General features: G+C 35.0%; 1 protein-coding gene across 5 annotated transcripts in view; it reads left to right on the top strand.

The window, feature by feature from the left end:
• Positions 1-14,976, top strand: part of Srsf12 (serine and arginine rich splicing factor 12) — a 20,815-nt gene extending 5,839 nt beyond the window's left edge. Inside the window, exons 2-5 of one of the 5 annotated variants that reach the window (XM_048807618.1) lie at positions 3,776-3,880; positions 5,346-5,449; positions 5,615-5,756; positions 12,709-14,976. In XM_048807618.1, coding sequence (XP_048663575.1) covers positions 3,776-3,880; positions 5,346-5,449; positions 5,615-5,756; positions 12,709-13,078 — 721 coding nt within the window. In that variant the 3' untranslated portion in view covers positions 13,079-14,976. Of the gene's footprint in view, positions 1-3,775; positions 3,881-3,923; positions 4,349-4,937; positions 5,450-5,614; positions 5,757-12,708 lie in introns of those variants that run through there. The other 4 variants (XM_048807664.1, XM_048807701.1, XM_015499299.2 and 1 more) reach the window with 4 other exon arrangements.
• The last annotated feature ends 9,129 nt before the right edge of the window (positions 14,977-24,105 follow it).

Raw genomic sequence — 24,105 nt, 5'->3', positions numbered from 1 at the left:
GGGGGGGGGCGGATTTTTTAATGAAGCATTTTAAATGTTCATCCACAGAACAATGGGTGATTAAATTGGGGTGGCTGAGTTGTTTTTATTCATAACAGTATCATAAAGAGTTTAAATGAATGAACTAAAGCAACATGGAAAAATCTCAAGGGGAACAAAGGCAAGACAAATAATCTGGTACCATTTATACAAGATTTAAAACAAGACTGACTTTTTTTTGGTACTGGGGATTGAACCCAGAGGAATTTTACTACTGAGCCACATCCCCAGTCCTTTTTGGTTTTTATTTTGAGACAGGGTCTCTCGAAGTTGCTTAGGACCTTGCTAAATTGGTGAGGCAGGCCTGGAACTTGTAATCCTCCTGCCTCAGCCTCTGTAGCCACTGGGATTACAGCGTGTGCCACCAAGTCCAACTTCTGTACAACATTTAACATGAATATATATAAACATTTATGGATAAAAACATTTGTAGTAAAAATATAGTTATTCAGGAGAATGAGGAACATCAGTGACTATTTCTAAAATAGAAGGGTAGAATGTCTGATTTCTAAAAAAAGAAAAAAGTATATAAGTACACAAGCACACACACATGGCTGGAGAGAGAGCTCAATGCTAGAGCATTTGCTTAGCATTCACAAAGCCCTGGGTTTGATCCTCAACACTGCAATATAAATACAAAAAATACTGAAAATTATGGCAAATGTGGCAAGTATTTAGATAAAATAAATCTTGATGGATACCTGGGTACTTGTTTTATCCTCTATAATGTATATAATTATAAATATTTTGCAGTAAATTCCTCCAAATGTATATAATTCTAATTCTCTATAATGTGTATAATTGTAAATATGAAGTAAATCACACCAAAAATTCTGTTAAATGCCTCTATAATGTATAGAATGCTACTCCTCGATAATATATGTAGTTCTAAATGTTGAAGTAAATTCTAAATTCTAAGTATGCTGAACTAAATTACACCATAAATGCAAAAATAATGATAAAACTATAGCCAACAAGTGAGGGAGTGGAGACAATGAATGGGAATTAAAATCAGGGCCTCATGAATGCTAGGTAAGTGCTCTACCACTAAACTGCATCTCCAGTCCTGTTTTGTTTTTGAGGGTATCTGTTCCTTTAGACTCTGACCCTTGGCTTTTAGGATTCTAAGCCTCTGTGACACATATAGCTCCAGCTTTTTATTTATTATTTATTTTTATTTTATTTTATTTTTAGTTGTAGGTGGACACAATGCCTTTATTTTTATTTATTTTTATGTGGTGCTGAGCATCAAACCCAGTGCCTCACCCGTGCTAGGCGAGCGCTCCACCACTGAGCCACCACTGAGCCTCAACCCTAGCCCTCTAGCCTTTTTCTTTCTTTTTTTTTTTTTTTAATATTTATTTTTTAGTTTTCGGCAGACACAACATCTTTGTATGTGGTGCTGAGGATCGAACCCGGCCGCACGCGTGCCAGGCGAGCACGCTACTGCTTGAGCCACATCCCCAGCCCAGCCTTTTTCTTTAAGTTACTTAGAATCCCTTTCCTTTTTTTTTAAAAAAAAAATAATTTTTTTAGTTGTAGTTGGACACAATATCTTTATTTTTATGTGGTACTGAGGATCGAACCCAGCGCCTCACTAGTCGAGTACTCTACCGCTGAGCCCCAGCCCCTAGAATCCCTTTCCTGTTACCTACCCACATTTGGTTGATGAGATTAGGTGCTTAGAAGAGCTTCATTTAAATTCTAGCTTTGTTACTGGTTGTACTGGTCTGGGTAATGTAACTTCGGTTATCCTAAGTCTCATTTACCCTTAAATGATAATAATAGTTGTGTTCTTTGCTCATTAATAAACAACTATATATTAAGTGTTTTACTGTGTGTCCATCAACTAAACACCAGAAGTACACTGGTGAAGACACCTGCTTTATCAATGATTCCCAACTTTCTGTTTTAGAATTGCCTAAGAAAGTCTTTAAAAATTAAACATTAACTGTGCCTCACTATGGGAAACACTAATTAGGTTCAGAGTTAATGCATCAGGCTGGGGTAGCTGTTTCCTTAACATCCCCTTATTAAATGATTCCAGTATTCAGAAGGATTGAGATTCTTTATTCCCATTGTTTGTTCTGTGGGCATAGGAATTGTGTTTTTCTTGTTCCCTACCATATTCCTGGAGCCTGGCACATAATAGGTGCTCAATAAGTACTTGTTGAATGAATTAGTGAAAAAAAAAAGACATTGCCACTGTCCTTTAAAACTAATAGTCTATCAGGGAAGACAAACCTTTTACTGTAAATGTTAAATGCAGTATGTCATAATATTGGCTGCCTAGTATATAGTGGATACTTAGTCACTGTTAGTTGAATCTTTATGTATTAACTCCTGAACTCCAATATCTAGCCTTAATCACTGACTTGTCTTCTAGTTTTGGAGAAAATAATAGAATCTCTATAATCACAATTTTTAGTTACTTACAAAACTCTTAATGAATGTTCCATTATCATCCTAAATTCTGCATTTCTAAACCTGAAAGCTGCTTCTTTTGCTTGTCTCTTCTTCTTTATTCTAGGTGTCTTTTCCAACCATCTATTTTTTGTTGTTGACAACATATCTCTTCCTTTTGCCCAAACTAGAAGTTATACGATATATTTCTTCTGAGTCATGCTTTATGCTCAGTGCTTGATGCTGAATCCCTATGATCTCCATGAGGCAATATGGTGTAGTGGTTAAGAACACAGACTAGTAGTGGGATGTCGTCCTTATGCTTGTAATCCCAGGAGGCTGAGGCAGAAGGATTGCAAGTTCAAGACCAGCCTCCAAAATTTAGCAAGGCCCTAAACAACTTAGTGAAATCCTGTCTCAAAATAAAATAAAAAGGGCTGATGATGTGGCACTTCAGGGTTCAATCCCAAGCACCTGAATGAATGAAGAGAGAGAGAAAAAAATGAATACAGATTAGTATCAGACTGTGGAAGTTAGGTTCCACCTCTGTCACTTGCAGGCTCAGTGACAGGAGGACTAATTTGTCTGTATCCTCATCTGTAAACAACCATAGAGTTGTAAGAATTAGTAGTCTTCAGATGAATAGTGACTGTATATAAATGCATTATAAGAGTCAACTTATTACTGCTAAATATTTTGTCTCTTCAGTTAAATTGTAACTCCATGAAGACAAATATGCTATATATTTCTTTAGTATCCCCTCCTGAGTACTATTGCAGTAGAAGGCATAAAAAAGACTTGAAATAACCCATCAAATTTGAAAATACAGTAGTTATTTTGCCTTGTGTTTAATAGTAAAACATCCATTTTTCCTTAAAGCCTAAGAAATAATTTTAGGACTTCCTTAGAATCTAATTCTTGCTATCTGAAAACAAAGATTAACATAAACATGAAATTATAGTGAGGCAAATGAATGTGTTCTTAATGAAACTGCCTTATTATGGGAATGACTTTCAAAGTTGCATATATGCTGGGTCAGTGTTTCTCAAAATTGACTAAGCATAACCACTTGGGGTGTTTGTAAAAATGTAGATTCCCAGTGCTTAATCCAGACTTCCTGAATCAGCTTCTAAGAGAGAGGACCGAGAATCTGGTTTTTTCCTTATCTTTTTTTCTTCTTTTCAAAACTTTGACTGATTCTAACAAAGATAGTATGAGATAATGCTAGACTAGATGATGTAATTTCTTTTGAAGGTTTCAACTGGATTTCTGTAGGCAAAATATTTTAATCCAGCCATTCATATTTCTTTGCCTTATTTCTAAAATACTTCAGGCCTGAGGACTTGCGCCGTGAGTTTGGTCGATATGGCCCTATAGTAGACGTTTACATTCCACTTGACTTCTACACTCGCCGCCCAAGAGGATTTGCTTATGTTCAATATCCTTTATTTTAATATGTGCATGTGAATATATTGCATACATGTGCTTATACATATATGTATTCAGGAGCCTGTGTTACGATGTTAACATTGCCTAATTAAATGTGTTTATTTCTTTATCTCAGAAAATCTAAAGCAGTCCACAGTAGCTGGCAAGCGCCCCCCAGTTTGAACCAACCTGTTAGCTAGAATCCAAGCATAAACCGAGCAGGCGAGACAAAAGGCACCTAAAGTTCAAGCATCAAGGAGTAAAGAGGGAGGGTGGACACAGATATAAAGACCTGGAAGAGGGGAAGTCTTTATCAAGCAAAAGACAAAGCCAACTTTGAGACTTCGGCTTTCCTACATTTACTCAGAGTTCCAGAGTCAAAGCCAAGTCTGATTTTGTTGGTTCTGCGTCTCTTATAAAGTCCATCTTGCAAGTCTTAAAGAGTAAAGGTCAAGGTTCAAGATCAAGTGACTTTGAGGTAATTGCCAGTCTCATTTTATATTGTATTTCTTGAGCTATTTTGTTTGCTATTTAAAAAAACAAAAAACTAGTCAACAACCTCCTGAAATACAGCTATTTAATAATTTTATATAGCTAATATTCATTATAGTTTAGGTTTAAAATTATATAATTTATATAGATAAGGGAGATTAGTGAGTTATTTCAAACCAACATTTTTAATTTAAGATATCTATAAATTGCTTTTATGTCTCTTTTATTTCTATTCCAAGTATGTTTGTTTATTTTCCAAGTAGTGTAAACATAAGGCATTATTTAAAGTGGTAGATTCAAAGGTAGATATTATTATTTTTTTATTTTTGTGGTTGTAGATGGACAGAATGCCTTTATTTTATTCGTTTATTTTTATGTGGTGCTGAGGATTGAACCCAGTGCCTCACGCATGTTAGGCAAGCCCTCTGCCACTGAGCTACAGCCCCAGCCCCTGGATATTATTTTTGAAAGGGTTTTAGGTCACTTGTATGTGTACAACTTTGTTTATAATAAGTAATTTTTCCCAAATGTCATAATTGGAAAACTTTTTAATGGAAAAGTAATTTTAATTTCAGAATAAAGACTTTTGCAAGCTGATATTTTCAGTGAAAATATGATGGATCCTTTATCTGAAGAAGGGAATGAGTCCTAAACAGTTTATTTTATAATGCTAGCCTTTTTGGATTAATTTTTTTTCTCATAATGTTTGAAAGTATAAATGCATATTGTAGCTAACTAATGTATACATTAAAAGGACAGTAACATGTTCATTTCTATTCTTTGGATTCACTCTAAATCATAATGGGGCATTTGTTTCATAGTAAATAGTGAAAGTATTTTTTTTTCTGATTATTCATATTGGAGAGATAAGCTTAATATCTAGAACTTATTTTTCCGATTAATTTCATTTCACATTTAAATAACACCTTAAAAATATTTTCACATGCTATCTGATGTTCAAAGTGTCCTTAACAGCTAGTCATATTTGAAGATGTTCGAGATGCTGAAGATGCTCTTTATAACCTCAATAGAAAGTGGGTATGTGGCCGTCAAATTGAAATACAGTTTGCACAAGGTGATCGCAAAAGTAAGTGTGACTAAACATTAGATCTTGTTTATTCAGCAAAATGAGTTTCAACAATGACAGATTTTTTAATTTAAAATTCTTTCAGAAAATTATACTAGTTGAGTGACTGTTACTATGGTTTTCAAGTAATGAATTGTGTTATAAGCCTTGTTCTTCATATTCTAGCACCAGGCCAAATGAAATCAAAAGAACGTCATCCTTGTTCTCCAAGTGATCATAGGAGATCAAGAAGCCCCAGCCAAAGGAGAACTAGAAGTAGAAGTTCTTCATGGGGAAGAAATAGGAGGCGGTCAGATAGCCTTAAAGAGTGAGTATCAAATACAAGATGGAAAACAAAAGTTTTTTTCTTTTTAAGCAAGCCACTTGAACTAATTTGTTTAATTTATATAAATAATCAACTTTTGTGAAAAAATATATTCTCTTTTCTATCATATATCGTTATTTACCATGGTGTCTTGGATACCTCAGTGTTTTTTTTCTTTTTTTCATGACAGACTTAAATTTTAACGTTTAAAATAGAAAGACACCATGTACTGAAGAAAAAAAACAAAAAATAAAAAATACTTACCTGGCAAACAAGGGGAAGAATTTTAGATAAAAGAAATTTTCCTCGATAAGGCCAAAAATGCAGAATGTTGAGTTCTAAAAAATTAATAAAGACTTAAGAAATACAATGCAACCACTTGTGAAAGGAGGTTTATGAAAACATGAATAGGCTGGATGTGGTTGTGCATGCCTATAATCCCAGCAACTCAGGAAGCTAAGGCAGGATGGTCACAAGTACAATGCCAGCCTCAGCAACTTATTGAGAACCTGTCTCAAAATAAAAAATAAAAAGGGCTGGGGATGTACCTTGTGGTAGAATGTCCCTGAGTTCAATCCCTAGTACTAGAAAATAAATAAATTAAATTAATATAAACCAATTTACTTACAAAAGATAAATTATTATCAAGAATAAATTCGAAGTATGGCAATATTATAAGATATTAACAAAATAGTAAATTTGGGGGAGAAAGATTTGCAAGTTATCTATTTTGTTAACTAGGAGTTGATTTCTGATAGAATAATAATAAATTGCAGGGGCTGGGGTTGTGGCTCAGTGGTAGCATGCTTGCCTAGCATATGTGAGGCACTGGATTTGATTCTTAGCACCGCATATAAATAAATAAATTAAAGGTCCATTGACAACTAAGAGAAAAAAAAATTAAATAATAAATTGCAGTGAAATTAATTATATGGTGAAGCTGTTGAAATATAACTGAAAATGTAGTGGCATTCTTAAGTTCTTGAATATTTACCTCATTTATCTTGAGTTTTAATGCTTTAATTTTTTCATGGGCATTTTGGGAATTTTAAGGTGAATTCTAAAAGAATGATCAGTGTAGCCAGGAAGGGTGGTGTATGCCTGTAATCCCAGTGACTTGGGAGGTCAAAGCAGGATGACCACAAGTTCAAGGCTAGCCTCTACAACTTAGCAAGAATAAAAAAGCCTGGGGAAGATGTAGCTCAGTGGTAGAGCACCTCTGAGTTCAATCTGTAGTACTGCAAAAGAAAAGAAGAAGGATCATTGTTTAAAACAACATCCTGTTCTCTGACTGGATTGGTTGGCCTGGACCACATTTAGTATATCTAAGTTACATACTTTCAAATTAAAGCTGGTTGTCAGGGTTGTTCACTTTCACTTCCAGTCCCTCTATTCCTCAACCCCCCAGACATGAGACAAGCAAAAGTCTTATATAGTGTATATATACCAGAACTAATTAGTGATTGCCTTAAGTCTCTAATTCTAAATGCAAAACTGTGAAGTAGAATGGCTCCTATCCAGTCACAAGGAAGGGAAACAAGAAGAGAGAAACACATCCACATTTTAGACTTTTAATATTTAAGAATCTTGGGCTGGGAATGTGGCTCAAGCAGTAGCGCGCTCGCCTGCCATGCGTGCGGCCTGGGTTCGATCCTCAGCACCACATACAAATAAAGATGTTGTGTCTGCCGAAAATTAAAAAATAAATATTTAAAAAAAAGGATTTAAAAAAAAATATTTAAGAATCTTTTTTTTTATTAGTTGCTCAAAACATTACAATGATCTTGACATATCATACATTTGATTCAAATGGGGTATGAATTCTTATTTTTCCATGTGTACAGATTGCAGGATCACATTGGTTATACAGCTACATTTATACATACTGCCATACTAGTGTCTGTTGTATTCTGCTGCTCTTCCTATTCCCTCCTCTCCTCCCCTCCCCTCTCATCACCTCTCTCTACCCCATCTACTATAACACATTTCTTTTTTTTTTTTCTTCCCCCTCACACCATCTTATATGTAATTTTGTATAACAATGAGGGTCTCCTTCCATCTTCCGTGCAATTCCCCTTCTCTCTCCCATTCCCTCCCACCTCTCGTCCCTGTTTAATGGTAATCTTCTCATGCTCTTCCTCCCTGCTCTGTTTTGAGTCGCCCCCTTATATCAAAGAAGACATTTGGCATTTGTTTTTTAGGGATTGGCTAACTTCACTTAGCATAATCTGCTTTAATGCCATCCATTTCCCTGCAAATGCCATGATTTTGTTATTTTTTAGTGCTCAGTAATATTTCATTGTGTATAAATGCCACATTGTTTTTATCCATTTATCTATTGAAGGGCATCTAGGTTGGTTCCACAGTCTAGCTATTGTGAATTGTGCTGCTATGAACATTGATGTAGCTGTATCCCTGTAGTATGCTCTTTTTAGATCTTTTGGGTGTAGTCCAAGAAGGGGAATAGCTGGGTCAAATGGTGGTTCCATTCCCAGCTTTCCAAGGCATCTCCATACTGCTTTCCAAATTGGCTGCACCAATTTGCAGTCCCACCAGCAATATATAAGTGTACCCTTTACCCCATATCCTCGCCAGCACTTGATTGCTGGAAAATGTGGCCTGGTCAGAACCCTCAAATCTTACATACTATGTTGGTATCTTTTCTCTGGTATAAACCAAATGCTTTGATTTTGGCCCATCCTTGAGTAGATATTTAAAGTAGGGAAGCTTTAAGTTCCTTTTATAAGCCAAGAGAATCTAGGTCAGGATTGATTTTTTTTTTTATTATTATCCTTTCTCTGATTTAATAACATTATAAATCTTCCTTGCATCTAATGAAGATTGATCCATTTTTCCCCATGGCTAAGGAACCTGGATGGCCACTTGAGATTGAGACTACAATACATCGCTTCTGTATTCAAAATAAAATGTTATATTTATAGAATGTAAAATAGTAAAAGCAAGCCAGGAGAGGTGGTGCTGTAATCTCAATGGCTTAGGAGGCTGAGACAGGAAAATTACGAGTTCAAAGCCAGCCTCAGCAACTGCGAGGCACCTTAACAACTCAGTGAGACCCTGTCTCTAAATAAAATACAAAATAGGACTGGGGATGTGGTACCAAAAAAAAAAAAAAAAGAATTTGTTTCCAAAGGCATTAGAGCCTTGGTTAACTAGTTTTTCTCTTGATTAATTTAAATATGCAGATATTGACATCATTTTTTGCGTTCCAGTGGAAGTAAAGTCTGTAACACTTAGCTGGGGAAAAAACAATAACAAAATTGACTATTAATTGTCCCAAATCATCTTAAGAGTGTAAGGGGTAGAGTATAAAGAGCCACATCCTTCAAGACAGTGTTTTTCTGCTTGTACTAGTTAAAAGAACATTGCTTAACCTCCTCAACCCATTTTTCTTATTTTAAAAATTATAGAGAAAATCTTAGTCTAGTTCCCAAATTATTCATAAGCATCAGATTTTATGTGTTTGAGTATATATGTATACTCATATGTGGTACGTATGTATGTCTATGGATTGGGATACATATGAGACTAACATACACTGTAAGTGTATACAACATATATGCTATTACCTTGAACTAAAAAGATCTCTTATTTTGCCTTCAGCAGATATAGAGAAAACTAGTTTGTTGCTGTTATTAGACTATGAATTCTTCGCCTTATTTATATCCCCATTATCTAGCAGTAATACTAGCTCATATTAGGTACTCTATAAATCTTTGTTGACTTTATGTCAGTCAGTACATATATCGGAACTCTAAATATGCCTGAAGAAAGTTAAAATTGCCCTTAGCTATCTATTTTTAGACCGAATATAGCATCCTTTTGTATTTCTATATTGGGATTTTTTTTTTCTAGGACTAGTTGTACTAGTTTTGTTTTCTACAACTATCTACAACATGAATGAAATTTAGTGACTTCTGAAAGTCTCTATATATTCTTCATCAATTATATTTATACTTTCAGTGATTTTTATTTCTTCCTTTACTCATTTCTATTTGGGATCATTTTCCTTCAGTCTGAAGAGTTTTTAGTATTAGAGTTCAGGTCTGCTGTCAGTGAATTCTCTCAGAGTTTGTTTGTATTTGTCTGAAAACATCTTTATTTTACATACATACTTTAAGGATATTTTTGCTGAGGATAGAATTCTAGATGGGCAGACATTTTCCCTCCTCATTCCCCCAAGAATGTCATTCCGTTATCTTTTCTGATATCTCTAGTCAGCAGTCAGTCTTATTGTTACTCCTTTGAGCAAAAGGTAATTTGTCTTTTATTCCCTGGCAGCTTTTCTAATTTTTCTCTTTGACTTTGGATTTCAGCAGTTTCGCTGGCAAGTGAATAGCATAATTTTCTTTGTATTTATTCTGACTGGGATTTATTGAAATTTTTGAAATTGCAAATTAATGCCTTTGTTTTGTCAAATTCTGGGTCACTATCTCTTCAAATATTGCTCTGCCTTATTGAGTAATTCCTCTTGGCCGTGTGACTATGTACCATATATCTTGGGTGCTCTGTTCTGGATTTTTAAAAATTTATTTTCTTTCATTATGGTTTTTTTTTTGTTTTTGTTTTTTTTTTTGCTTGTTTGTTTGGTACTGGAGATTGAAATCAGGGGTGATAAACTTCTTAGGTATATCCTCAGCCCCTTTTCTTTCCTACTTTGAGACAGGGTATTCTTGTTACCCAGGCTAGCCTCAAACTTGCAATTCTCCTGACTTAGCCCCCAAGTCACTGGGTTTACAGAAATGTACAACTGCACCCAGTTCTCAATGTGTTTCAGTAGGAATTTTTCTAATGACCTTTTGGTTTAGTATTTATTGTGCTATATCCAGGTTACTGTTAAGTCTATTTTAGTGACTTTTTAATTTTAGGCATCATATATTCTTAGTTCTAAAAGTCCACTTCTTTCTTTTTTATAGATTATAGTTTTCCATTGAAATTCCCCATCTTTTCACCTGTTTTATGTTTTCCTGGTGTTTTGTTGAATATATGAGTCATAGTAATTTTTTAAATTCCTGTCTGATAATGTAAATATCTAAATCACTTGAGTCTTCTTTTGTCTTATTTTCCTTACTTTATTTACTTTTTTGCCTATTTTTTCCACATGCCACATATATATATGTGTGTGTGTGTGTGTGTGTGTGTATGTATATATATATATATATAAAAAATGTTGGAAATGGTGGATGAAAAACTATAGAGACATTACATGTCATCCTCAAAAAAAGAAGTTCTTCTTTCTTGAGAGTACTATACTGACATATCACCTTGATCCTGTTAAGGTATGGTTTGGAGCATTATGAAAGTTAATCTGTTTTGGCTTTGATTTACCCAAGCATATGGTCCTTACCTCTAAGGATGTCGTCCTTTTGGGTAGTATTGAAAATCTGGGTTAGTCAGGCATGGTTGGCACACACCTATAATCCCAACTTCTTGGGAAACAGGCAGGAGGATCACAAGTTCGAGGCTAGCCTAGGCAACTCAGGGAGACCCTATCTCAAAATTAGGGCTAGAGATGTCATCTAGTGGTAGAGTACTCTTGAGTTCAGTCCCAAGTACTGCAAAAGAAAATAGAAAGTCTGGGTTGTTGTGCAAGAATTCTTGACCTTTTAGTCACTGGAACTCCTATTTCTCCAGCAGTGTGCATCTGATAAAATTTTAGTTCAGTTCTTGAATATCCGAAGTGCTGTTTTTTTTGCTGGCCTCATCCTACATGCTCATATCTTAATCATAGCCAGTGACTTCAGGAGAATTTGAAGGTAGATTTAGAGGTTCTTTTTAGTCTATAATTTCTTTATTTCTGGAATTTTTCTCTCTCAAATCCTAGCTATTTGGGTAGTCCTGAATTCTATTAATCTGTCTTATTAGCTTTGTCAAACGCCATTTTGAGGATTAATTCCCCCATGCTGTCATTTGGTCAGTGGCCCTGGTAAAACAGATGAGGCTTGTTCTCCAGTGCCTTCAAATAATTGTTTTATAAATGTTGTGAAACTTTGTTTGGTTTTTGTCCTGGGGATTGAACCCAGGGGCACTTGACTACAGAGCTACATCTCCAGACCTTTTTTATTTTGAGACAGGGTCTTGCTAAGTTGCTGAGGTTGGCCTCAAGCTTCTGATCCTCCTGTTACTTCAGCCTCCTGAGTTGTTGGGATTACAGGCATGAACCACCATGCCTGGCTTGTGAAGCATTTTGATAGATGTTTTTTATAACAAAATTGATGTAACACAAGCTGCTGTATCATGGTAGAACCCAGAGGTCCTGTATCCAGGGTTTGTTGTTGTTTTTCAATACCAGGGATTGAAATGAGGGGTCCACTCTATGCCTGAACTACATCCCCAGGCCTTTTTTAAATTTTTATTTTGAGAGAGAATCTTGTTGAGTTGCCTAGGTTGCCTAAAATATATGATTTTCCTGCCTCAGCCTCCTGAATAACTGTGATTACAGGCATGCACGCCCAGCTAGGTTTTGTTTTTAATGAGCATTATTTGTTAAACTTTAATAATTGTTCTTTTTTTCTATTTTTCATCTTTTTTCCTTCAGATTTTAATACCTCTGAAGAGTTGTTTTACCCTGACTAAATATGCAGGATATTTTTCAAAACTGATCTGTAAGATGTATCTAGCAAAGTAAAAATCATATATTCTACTGTAACAAACATTATGAATTTATTACTTGTGTTTAAACCAAAAGCATGCACAATAAAATTAGAACTTTTTTTTTAGGACTAGGGGTATAGCTTAGTGGTAGAGTACTTGCCTAGTAGGCAAAACACCTTGGGTTCAGTCCTTAACATCACAAAAGTAAAAAAGAATTGTGTCTTGTAGCTTACCTATTAAAAACATAATTAACGTTATGCAAAGCATATAAGTTCCTGAAAGTGTTGTTTCTTAATCTATTGTTTTGTCTGAATATGTGCTCTAACTTTATGGATGTTTGCAGGTCTCGACACAGGCGATTTTCTTACAGCCAGTCTAAATCTCGTTCCAAATCATTACCAAGGCGGTCTACCTCAGCAAGGCAGTCAAGAACTCCAAGAAGGAATTCTGGTTCTAGAGGACGGTCAAGGTCCAAGTCCTTACAAAAAAGGTCCAAGTCAATAGGAAAATCACAATCAAGTTCACCTCAAAAGCAGACTAGCTCAGGAACAAAATCAAGATCACATGGAAGACATTCTGACTCCATAGCAAGATCCCCATGTAAATCTCCCAAAGGGTATACCAATTCTGAAACTAAAGCACAAGCAGCAAAACATTCTCATTTTCGGTCACATTCCAGATCTCGGAGTTATCGTCATAAAAACAGTTGGTGAACAGCAATGGAAGAATACTACATAGTCTTTAATATAAGTTATTAAACCTCTCATTATGTTAAATAAAAATTCTTCAAGGCTTATAGAAAATGTGAGTTGATATTAGTTACTCTGGGCATGTGAAGAAATAAAATCTAGCTTTGGAATAATAAAGATTTGGTCTCACTTTAAGGGCCCACACCAAAAATTATGCTATCTAATGTCACCATTCTATGGACCATTTTTTATTTACAGTGTAGCAGTAGGGTACTTTTCAAAGGTAATGGGTAAAAATGGAAGCAATTTAGAAAATTCCACTTGGATATTAAATATAGTAATATTAATACCTTTTACAAAAACATTTTTTACTCTAAAGCACTTTTCATATAAAAAGTAATTATGGCTATATAATTGCATACAGTAGACTTAAACTTTTTGAAACCTGTGTCTCTTGTGTCTTTGGTTCAAGTTTAGGTCAATTCCTAAATTAGGTCAGTTTAGGTACTATTTCAAATTAGAACAGTCTGAAATCCCCATAAGCAGAATTTATATAAAGATCAAGCATTCAAAAGATACATTGTCTTCTCTGAGCTCAAAGAGTATTTTTAATTGTTGGATAGAATAATATAGATGCCAGGCATGGTGGCACATGCCTGTAATCCCAGCTATTTGGGAGGCTGAAGCAGGAGGATTGCATACTCCAAGCTACCCTTGGCAATTTAACAAGACTCTCAAAAAATAAAAAGGGCTGGGGATATAGCTCGGTGGTAAAGCACCACTGGGTTTGATCCCCAGTACTGGGAAAAAGGAAAACAGTATAAAAAAGTTGATGTGAAAATGTATCCTATACCATGTTCACTTCAAAACTGTGAAAACATTTTAGAAATACTATATTTTGAGTTGAGACTACTTGTTTTTTAAAATCATGGTATGCAACACTCACAATCCAAAAATATTCATATTGAGCCTTACACATATGAAGAGTATTACATTTTGTAAAAAATCATATTTTACACCATTCTTTCTACATACCTATTTTCATCTGCTGCTTAATTTTTTTTCTTTTTAGAGCTCTAGCTCAAAATTCTAGAATATATAAAATAACATTATTTTTGAAAGAATGTTTAGTATCTTGTATTAAAAAACTCAAAACTACATCTTCAAAACACAGTATTATAATATTCAAATTTTACATTACACTGCTCTTCATTTTTTAAGCCAAATAACTTTGTTGATATTAATTGCTTTTATAGTTGTTATAACTAAATTTCTTTTAAACTATGTTTGTAGTTTGTTTTTCAGAAGGTTTTGGTAGCTTTGTAATAAAATGGTTTTGCATATTATTATAGGGGGTATATTTATAGAGGTCTACTTGTATACTTTATCGAATTATATTACTGAAACTAAAAGTTATCAACCCATACAGTTAATATTTATATCTAGAGTGGTTAAGAAAAAGACCTTATATTTTTAGTATATAGGAGCCAGTCTTGCTTCTATTTCTTTTGAATAGAAATTCCATTTTTCTTTGCATTTTAGATTCTATATGTGAGAAACAACAAAATAATTTGTATGCTAATAATATTTGGACAAGTACCATAAATTCATGTATATTGTACTTTCTGAGTAGATTTTTCTCTATTTAATCATACCAAATTTATTTATCTCAGAACTACAATTCTGAAGTGTTCAGCTGTAATAAAAAGTTATAAAATTATGTGGTACTATAAAAAATTTAAAAGAAAACAAATATTAATAGTAATTTTAAATATTTTCTAAATGGATCCAAACATATACAGTCATATTAAATAATAACTAGGGGGCTGGGGATGTAGTTCAGTGGTAGAACATCTGCTCAGCACTTGCAAGGCCCTGGGTTTGATCCTCAGTACTGCAAAAAATAAATAAATATATAACAACTAGGAATTGATTATACTGTCTTTACTCTGCATTCATAAATCATTATCTCTTAGCAAAAGGTTAATAAGGAAATATTCCCCAACATATTTCTTTTGTGTACCTTTAACTTGGTTTTCCATTGTAATCCCCTAGACTGGTTAGGAAGATACTATTTGGTTTGATGGAAAAGGTGGAGTGATAAAGAGCTCAAACTATTTTGAGTGTTCACTATGTGCTTGGCACTGCTGTATAAATTTTTTAAGTTATCTACTAATCTATAAATCATCACAACAACCTTATAAGGTAAATAGCATTGAAGAAAACTGAGATACAGAAAGGCTAAGTTATAAGGGCACATAGCCATTCTAAGTGGAGAGCTAGGGAAAGGCTGGGCTCCAGAGGCCTCTTCCTGACTACTGTGCCATCTTTTAGGAACAGAAAAGTCTTCTGCAGAAGCTCAACTAAGATAATTTTAGAGGGAAATGCCTGCAATGAAAATGGTTCCATGACAACTGATGGCCGGGTTTCTTGGAAAATCTTATGGGAATATATTTATTCTAGCATTCATTATGTTGTAGAATTGTTTCTTGGGACATTTAAGAGAGATACTTAGGGATTCTCTATTAACAATCATCTTCATTTTAGACACCTGTGATCAGTTCCTTTAGAGAAAATATATTTACTTAGATACTTGTCAAGTTTGGTACAGGATTACTACCTACCACTGTTTTCTCAGGATCATAGAGAATAAGGTCAAAGAAAATAAAGATGGCCACTGTAGCTGTTTGTTTCCTTTCTCCAAATGAATTAGGCCTAAATAATTTTTAAAAAGCAACTGATATTTTGTAGCTGTTACCATGATGGAGGAATTTGCTGAAGTTTTTATTCGGAGACTAGGATTTAATTTTGACACTATGCTAAGTTATTTTTTCAATGTTAATTAATTTCAGAACTTATTTGTAATGTTTGCTTGAGACATCTATTCTAAGGTATGGGGCTGCATTACAAATAAGAATTGCTTTTATTCTGATCCCATTGCCAGAGGCAAAATTGGCCAAAGTTTAAAGGAAGACAAATTTAGAAATATTTTTTAATCCTCATAAACTACTATTAATTAAAATTGCAATTTCTAGGCAGGTCTGGTGGCACACACCTGTAATCCCAGGTACTCAGGAAACTGAGGCAGGAGTATCACAAATTTGAGGCCAGCCTCAGGAACTAAGAGAGTCCCTAAGCAATTTAACAAGACACTGTCTCAAAAAATAGAAAGGGCTGGAGGTGTGGCTCAATGGTAGAGTGTCTCTGAGTTCAGTCACCAGCACCAAAGGGGGAGGGGGGAATAGATAAATTAGCAATACTAATATTCATGATTTATTAGGCTATTCATTACAATTTCATTTATTTATTTATTTTGGTCCTGGGAATTGAACCCAGGGGTACTTAACCACTGAGCCACATCCCCAATCCTTTTTGTTTTTTTAATACGGGGGCTTGCTAAATTGCTGAGGCTAGCCTTGAACTTGTGATCATCTTCCCTTCTCCTGAGTCACTGGGATGACAGGTGTGTACCACCATGGCTGGCTTCATTACAATTTTAGATGTGTGTATATGTGTACTAACCATTTTCAGTATTTTTTTTAATATTTACTTATTAGTTTTAGGTGAACACAATATCTTTTTTTTTTCAATGATACAGAAAAACTGATTTCATTATTTTACATTTATGTGGTGCTGAGGATCGAACACAGTACCTCGTGCATGCTAGGCGAGCACTCTACCACTGAGCCACAACCCCAGCCTCCAGTATTTTTTTGATTCCCTACTCTTGCCATATAATCTATTAAAGTGGATTCTTTTAAATGTCACTTACCATGGTGGGTTAATTTTTATTCTAAAGTAACATGTGACCAGCACATATGCAGATTTCTTGCACTGCTTGTGACGATCAATTTGGCTTTTTTTTTTTTTTTTTTTTAAATTCAAGATTTGGTCTCAGACATCAAACGATTACAGGAATTTAAGAAGTATACATGGGGTTAAGTAAACTGGCATAAATGCATAACGACTTGAAAGGCTGGTGGAAAGAAGCAATTCCTATCTTTGATATCAATCCCTTCTAAAATTTGAGAGTAGTAAATGTCTGTTTACTTGAAAAATAAGGTTAATTCTGTTCAACTTTGGAAGGGATGATTATGAGCCTTTGTTTTATATCAGAAAAACCCCCCCAGTTGTACTCTGTCAAAGGTTTTGAATCAAAGCCCTCTATTATACCATGTTGCCAGGTAAAAAGTATCATAATAAAAATCTTCCTGTTTATAAAGATCTTTACTGTTAGAAAATTTGGGGTTTAATTTAAACATTTGCATGCTGGAAATAACCAAAAAGCATCAAAATGTTTATAAAAAGGAAAAAACAGCTTGTTATTTAAAGAAAAACTCTGAAATGAAAAAGAAAAAAACCATTTAGCTTATTTTGCTTAAAAAAAAAAGGAAAATGTGTTGTAACTGCTATCCTTTTCCAAGATTTTAGCCTGTCAGGAGTACAGCTATAATTCAGACTTGACAACTAGTCAGATTAACAAGCTCTAATTTTAGAGCATTACTCCATAATTATGAGAAACTATATATATAAAACCAGCTATGAGGAATGTGATCAGTATCCACAGATGCTTCTCGATCAGTGATGGGGTTGTCATGACAAACCCATTGTACGTTGAAATGCATTTAACATAGGTAACCTACCAAATATGTGAACAGCCTTAGTTGTTTCCCCTCAAGATCTGTTGGCTGACTGGAAGCTGTGGCTCACTATCACTGCCTAGCATCACAAGCATCTTACCACTATCAATAGCCCAGGATCAAATTTCAAAACTCCAAATCTAGTCTTTATAGACTACAAATCATTTTCACACCATTGTAAAGTTGAAAATGGTTAAGTGAAACCACTGTAACTCAAGAACCACTCCCGGTACCTTTATAACCAGAAAGCCACACTCACATAGTGGTTTCTTTGACAAATGTGCATCTAATTTTCAAAAATTACCCATGTAGATGCTACCAGTTCTCCCATTTGTCCCTTTCTACCATTACTTAATTCAAAAACAATAATTAATGCCACATAATCTATGAAAAACTAGTCCTCTAATGAATTCTAAATTTGTGTAGCCAGTTCTAGACACATGATTATAAACCCTGCTTGGGAAAATAATTCTAAAATATTAACAGTAAACCCTCAGTAAATGTACACCTTTTGTAAATACTAAATTGTAATAAAATTTGGGGGTTTTTTAATATTTATTTTTAAGTTTTATGTGGACACAATATCTTTATTTTACAATTATGTGGTGCTGAGGATCAAACTCAGTGCCTCGTGCATGCTAGGCGAGCTCTCTACCACTGAGCCAGGGCATTTTTAATTCCAACTTAAATTTGGCCAATACAATTCCTGGGTGTTGGGAACATTACTTACATACATTTTAGTATATTTAATTTAGAACCTCAAGATAATTACAAAGATATGAAAAGTAACAATTTGAAAACTGTCAAGATTAATTCCAGACTATTTAATCCAAGAGATTTAAAGAAAAGGGGTTAGGTTCAACAAGCAGATCATCCCCTACTCTTTTCGGGGGAGCACAGGGAGATGGGCGCAGTGGACTTTATTGATGGTACCTAAAAGAGTAGATTCCCTAATCCCTTCCCTTATTCAGAAGATCTGAGATGGAAACTGGGAGGAGGGGGGCGGTGGTTCTCAGTGTGTCTGATGACTTGAGTTGAGGCAGGGATTCCACAGCAGCAGAGAGGCCTCTCTTTTCCTCTCATGATCTCACTGGGAGCCAGGCATGGTGGTGCAGGCCTATAATCCCAACAACTCAGGAGGCAGGAGGATTGCAAATTCAAGGGCAGCCTCAGCAACTTAGTGACACCCAGTCTCAAAATAAAAAATAAAAAGGTCTGGGAATGTGGCTTAGTTGTTAAGCACCCCTGGATTCAATCCCCAGGGTACCAAAAAAACAACAAAAAAAGATATTACTGGGGCTGGTGGTCCAGGGGCTTCTACTCTTTGGAGGCCATAATGTCCACCGTCCTATTGCTATAGCCAAATTCACTGTCAGGACAGAAAATGAGCCTGACAAAAGTCATCACTGAGGGCAGCACCAGCCTTAGCATGGAAGATGAAGGAGTGGATGTCACTAAGTTTATGACCGAGGATACCTGCTTCAATACTTTTTTTCGGAGGGAGGGGGGGAGAGTGTCCCAGGCATTGAACCCAGCAGGGATGTAGCTCAATCTCCAGTACCTTAAAAAAAAAAAAAAAAAAACCTCAGCAAGGCATACTGGGTTGGTGGTTTAGAATGTTATCTTTATCTTTGACTATAGAAAAGGAAGGTGACATTGTTGCTCCTTTTCACCAACAGATAGTTGCTATCAAATTTAAAACTTAAATTAGGTCTATTGTCACTTTTACAGGTAGGTAAAGAACCAATCCTTGTGTAAAACTGTTTCATAATACATTCCAATTCAACGACTAATTTGACTACCATAGTTGAAGTTGCCATAGGAAGCGAAGAGGATGAAGAGTACCAGGAAACACATTAAGCCTTATGAGAGAAAATAGGATATGGGAAGACATATTTCAGTTCCATTTTAATGTTATAATTATTGTTTCTGTGCACTGTTTACCTAAGCTGTATCTCTAGGTCTGACCTATCTTCTATTTGCTATGCCTTTCCACGTGCACTACCTACAGGACATCCAAAAAGTTCAACAAACCAAATCAAAATTATCTTCCTGTATAATTCCAATCCGCCGGCCCAGTTCCCTACTTGGTAATTTGTCTAGTCACTAGACCTGAAAAGGCTTCTTTCCTCACCCTTCATTCCAATGCTCCAAAACAAGCTGTCTTTACATTCCCTCTGACAATGTTCAAAATGCCCTTTTCTCTTTTGAGCTATTAAAATATTTATGTTCAAGTGGTCTTCCTGTTTTGTCCCCTTTATCACCTTTTCATAATACCAATTTTGTTTTTGAAGAATCTCATTCCTTTCCTCAAATCTGATGATTCTGCCATGCTTACATAATAAAGCTGAAGCTCTTCAACCTGTCGTTCAAGGGCCTGTGTTCTTACCCCAATATACCTTTCAAAGACACACTTTCTCTACTTGAGCTGCTGGACATTCTACATCTTTTTACATTATCTACTCACTTTTACCTCTATTATATTTTCCTCTTCTGTGTCAAATACTATTGACTTTTTAAAATATTCAGTGTTATTATAGAAAATAATGTGCTATTTTTTGTCATTTTGATTTACATTTAATGTTTGTTCTATCCTAATTGTTACATATTCATCCAGACTTCTAATTAATTTATTCTTATGCAAGATATCTTGTTTGTTTTAAATCTTCTTCTATGTGTAGAATTCTTTTAAGTGTCTTCTACAATGCTGGCATAGTAGTATAGAAAGAATTCCTTTCTTTTATGCTAATTTTGCTAGGTTTTTATTTCGCTATTGACTATTTTAAGGCCCAACTCAATGCTATTTTTAAGGGGTCAGATTCCCAAAGAGAAAATTCCTAGTTACCAGAATTAATCACTACTTCCTAGGAGAAACAATTTTCTTTTTTACCTCTTTAGGTATTTGTAGTTGTAGGAGAGAAAAATGCAGTATTTTAGTCACTTTTTTCTCCCTACACTACCTGCAGTGAACTTTCACTTTTATTTATCCTTTCATTTCCTGAACATACTTTACAATAAATCCTCACACTGAATTGCAGACATTCTGCTGGACAAATGGCAAACAAGGGGAAGGGATGGTTAAGGCAGTTTATTATATATAAACTGCAAGAACTCTATAATCAAGTGCAAAAATTATTAAACCTGTGAATGTGTCATTTTCAGATATTTGGGAAATGTCAATTCACCCAAACCAACCCATTAGTTCTTACAATGTCATTAGAAAAAGGTAAAATTGGTGACTAAAAGTTTAAAGAATTTTCTAACTATGATCTGAACTTCTAAGTTTCCAGGGCTGAGGACAAAGCCAGTGTTAGATCACATGCCTAGCAGGGTCAAGGCCCTGCGTTTGAACCCCACCACCACAAAAGAAAAAAAACTTTTCCACCTATTTGAGGACAACTTTTATCTGTGAGCAGAATTTCAGCTCTCAATTTCCTTTGCATCTTCTTTCCTTTCCCTTTCTCTCCTGGGCCCTAATGCTTAAGTCTGCAAAATTTGTCTTCCCTTGTCACTTTTTAGCTCTCTTAGTTACAAAACCAGCTCCCCCTCTTGGTAAACTCAAACCACTTAATTAGGCTTCTCTCCAGCACTACTTCTGGAATAATTAGGAATAAGGCAGGGGTGGGTGGCTTTGAGCTTTGATGGCCCAAGATCTTCTTTCAGACATCTAAAAACACTTTTATGTTTTTACATGAGAACTTGCTGGAGGTGACTGGACATCAAAGAACCTAGCCAATCCACTGCAGCCAGAGCAATGTACTCAATTCTACCCTCTCACCAAGTTTATACTAGCTGTGCCCTCTTTCCCAGGTCCATTCTGGGCCCTGGTGCTAAGAGGCAGAAACACTGGAATGGGTGTTTTTGTTTTCTTCCCTCTCAACATTACAAGTTGAGCTCAGCCTTTTCAACAAAGAGGTAAAGATAAGAGCAAGAACTGACTTTTAAAAGATAGTTTGAAGTCAAGTACTAGACAAAATTCAAATTATTTTCCTCAAGCATAGAATGATGGGATTCAACTCAAATTCCGTATTTATACAACATGCTAGCTTTATATTCAAATATAGGGAAGCAAAGGGTTACAAATTACCATGCCCAAAACCTGAATGCTGTTTTCATTTATAAACTATATAAAACAACCTAAAATTTGCATTAAGAAGTACCTTGTAAAGAACTACTCCTTTTAAGAATATACTTTGATCTTTTACTACCTTTTCCTTTATCTCCCTACAGGGAAGATACTTAACAATGCTTGGTACCAAAATTAATGCAAATAAAAAGCTCTTTCCATATCACTAAATCAATGATTTGAATAAATTCAGTATAAAATTATAAATATCTAGAAACTTCATTAAAGTACTAACCACATACTGCTATTTTTCCTATACCTAAGTGCCCCTGAATTTAACAATTTTTATTCTCATATAAACTTTTCACTTCATTGCAATTGAGCCCCTTTACTGGAGACACTAATTTAAATTTAGTTCTGAAGCTGGCGACACATCCTTCACTTTACATACCCACAAAACCAAACAAATTGCAAAAACATGGGAAGAAATGTAAGGCATTCATTCTATCAAGAGAAAAATCCAAGTGCCTGACAATAATGGGCCACTATAGAGCATTTTACACCAAAAGCTATTTAACTTTTAAATTCACTAATACATTGTCACTGAATATATATCTACAGTGCAACTCAACTGATTTAGCTCAAAGTTTAAGACCTATTTTAATACTTTAAGATAGTCAGCAACCTTAAGCCATTCTTTTCAAAATTTTAATCAAGTGTTAACTTATTGCTTTCAGGGAAGTCTTATTACCAGGTTCACTATTTTCATTACTTTAATCACCTGTTTCTCTAAAAGCCAGGTATATGTAATATTGTGTATAGCTAATCTCTCTACATATAAAACGTTAGTCAGTGGCAAATGACATGTGCTAGGTTGTGATACAGACCTATGGGTATTTCTCAGATTTTGTGGTGACAGCCTAAGAGTTATCATACCCTCCCAGCACTCTTACGTTATTCTAAAGTTATGCCTATACTACTACCTCCATCCTTTATGCAGCCAGAAATCTCTTTCCTCCCTTCTTGTATGAAGCAAAGGATATATATAAGACTCTCCCAAGAAACACTTTCCTCATCTATACCATTTTTCAGGAACCATGTATTTTTTTCCTGATACCTGGGATTGAACTCAGGGGTAACTCAACCACTAAGCTACATCCCCAGCCCTATTTCTTTTTTGTATTTTATTTAGAGACAGGGTCTCAGTGAGTTGCTTAGTGCCTTACTGTTTATACTCTTTTAGCACCTTTTTTTCCTTTTCATGTTTAATTACTGCCCTCTTAGAAAAACTTCCTTTTGGGCTGGGGATGTGGCTCAAGCGGTAGTGCGCTCGCCTGGCATGCATGCGGCCCGGGTTCGATCCTCAGCACCACATACAAAGATGTTGTGTCCGCCGAGAACTAAAATAAATATTAAAAAAAAATTCTCTCTTAAAAAAATTTTAAAAAAATAAAGAAAAACTTCCTTTTTGTTGAGATTAACTAAAACCCATGAGCCACATTTTTAGAATTTCTCAGTTGGAAATATACACACATGCATTCACACACACTATTGGAAACAAGGTTCCATGTCTCTACTTTTGACAAAGTACAAGCACAGCCATATTTACCCTCAAGCAAGCTTTAGGATTTAGATTTTTCTCCATCTAATAATCTTAACATCAATACTTATTTTGGTTCAAAAAACCAATCCAAAATCTAGTAAGCCAATCATATCATTTTCACTAAGAAACATTGCAATTAAGTCAGATGGTACTTTATAAAACTATAAAACCTCTCACACACCTATAATTTCAGACTCAGGAGTATGAGGGAGGATTGCAAATTTGAAACTATCCTCAACAACTCAGTCTCACTTTGTTGCTTAGGACCCTGCTATCTCAAAACTTTTTTAAAAAAGGGAGAAGGGGTGGGGATAGACAAAAGTGGTAAAGTATCCCCAGGTAAACTCTCCAATACAAAAAAAAATTCACACATAAAAATATATTCTAAGGGCTGGGGATGTGGCTCAAGCGGTAGCACGCTCGCCTGGCATGCGTGCGGCCCGGGTTCGATCCTCAGCACCACATACAAAGATGTTGTGTCCACCAAAAACTGAAAAATAAATATTGAAATTCTCAAAAAAATATATATATATTCTAAGTTATATACTTACCAACATACTCATTTCCTCTAGTGAGATGTATAGATGGGTAAATCTTCCTCAGAGGTAGAAGTCTTAAATTACTATTAAATTCTAAAATTTTATAGGATAATGAGCATAAAGTCAAAGAGGAAAGTCAAAATCCAATCACAAAATCTCACACAAACATTAACAGTCACACATAAAGAACCAAGACTAGTTTA

Source organism: Marmota marmota, unplaced genomic scaffold, assembly GCF_001458135.2.
Source record: "Marmota marmota marmota unplaced genomic scaffold, marMar, whole genome shotgun sequence".
Taxonomy (NCBI): Eukaryota; Metazoa; Chordata; class Mammalia; order Rodentia; family Sciuridae; genus Marmota; species Marmota marmota.
The sequence above is the reverse complement of the archived record's forward strand: the minus strand, read 5'-3'. Positions and strand labels throughout refer to the sequence as shown.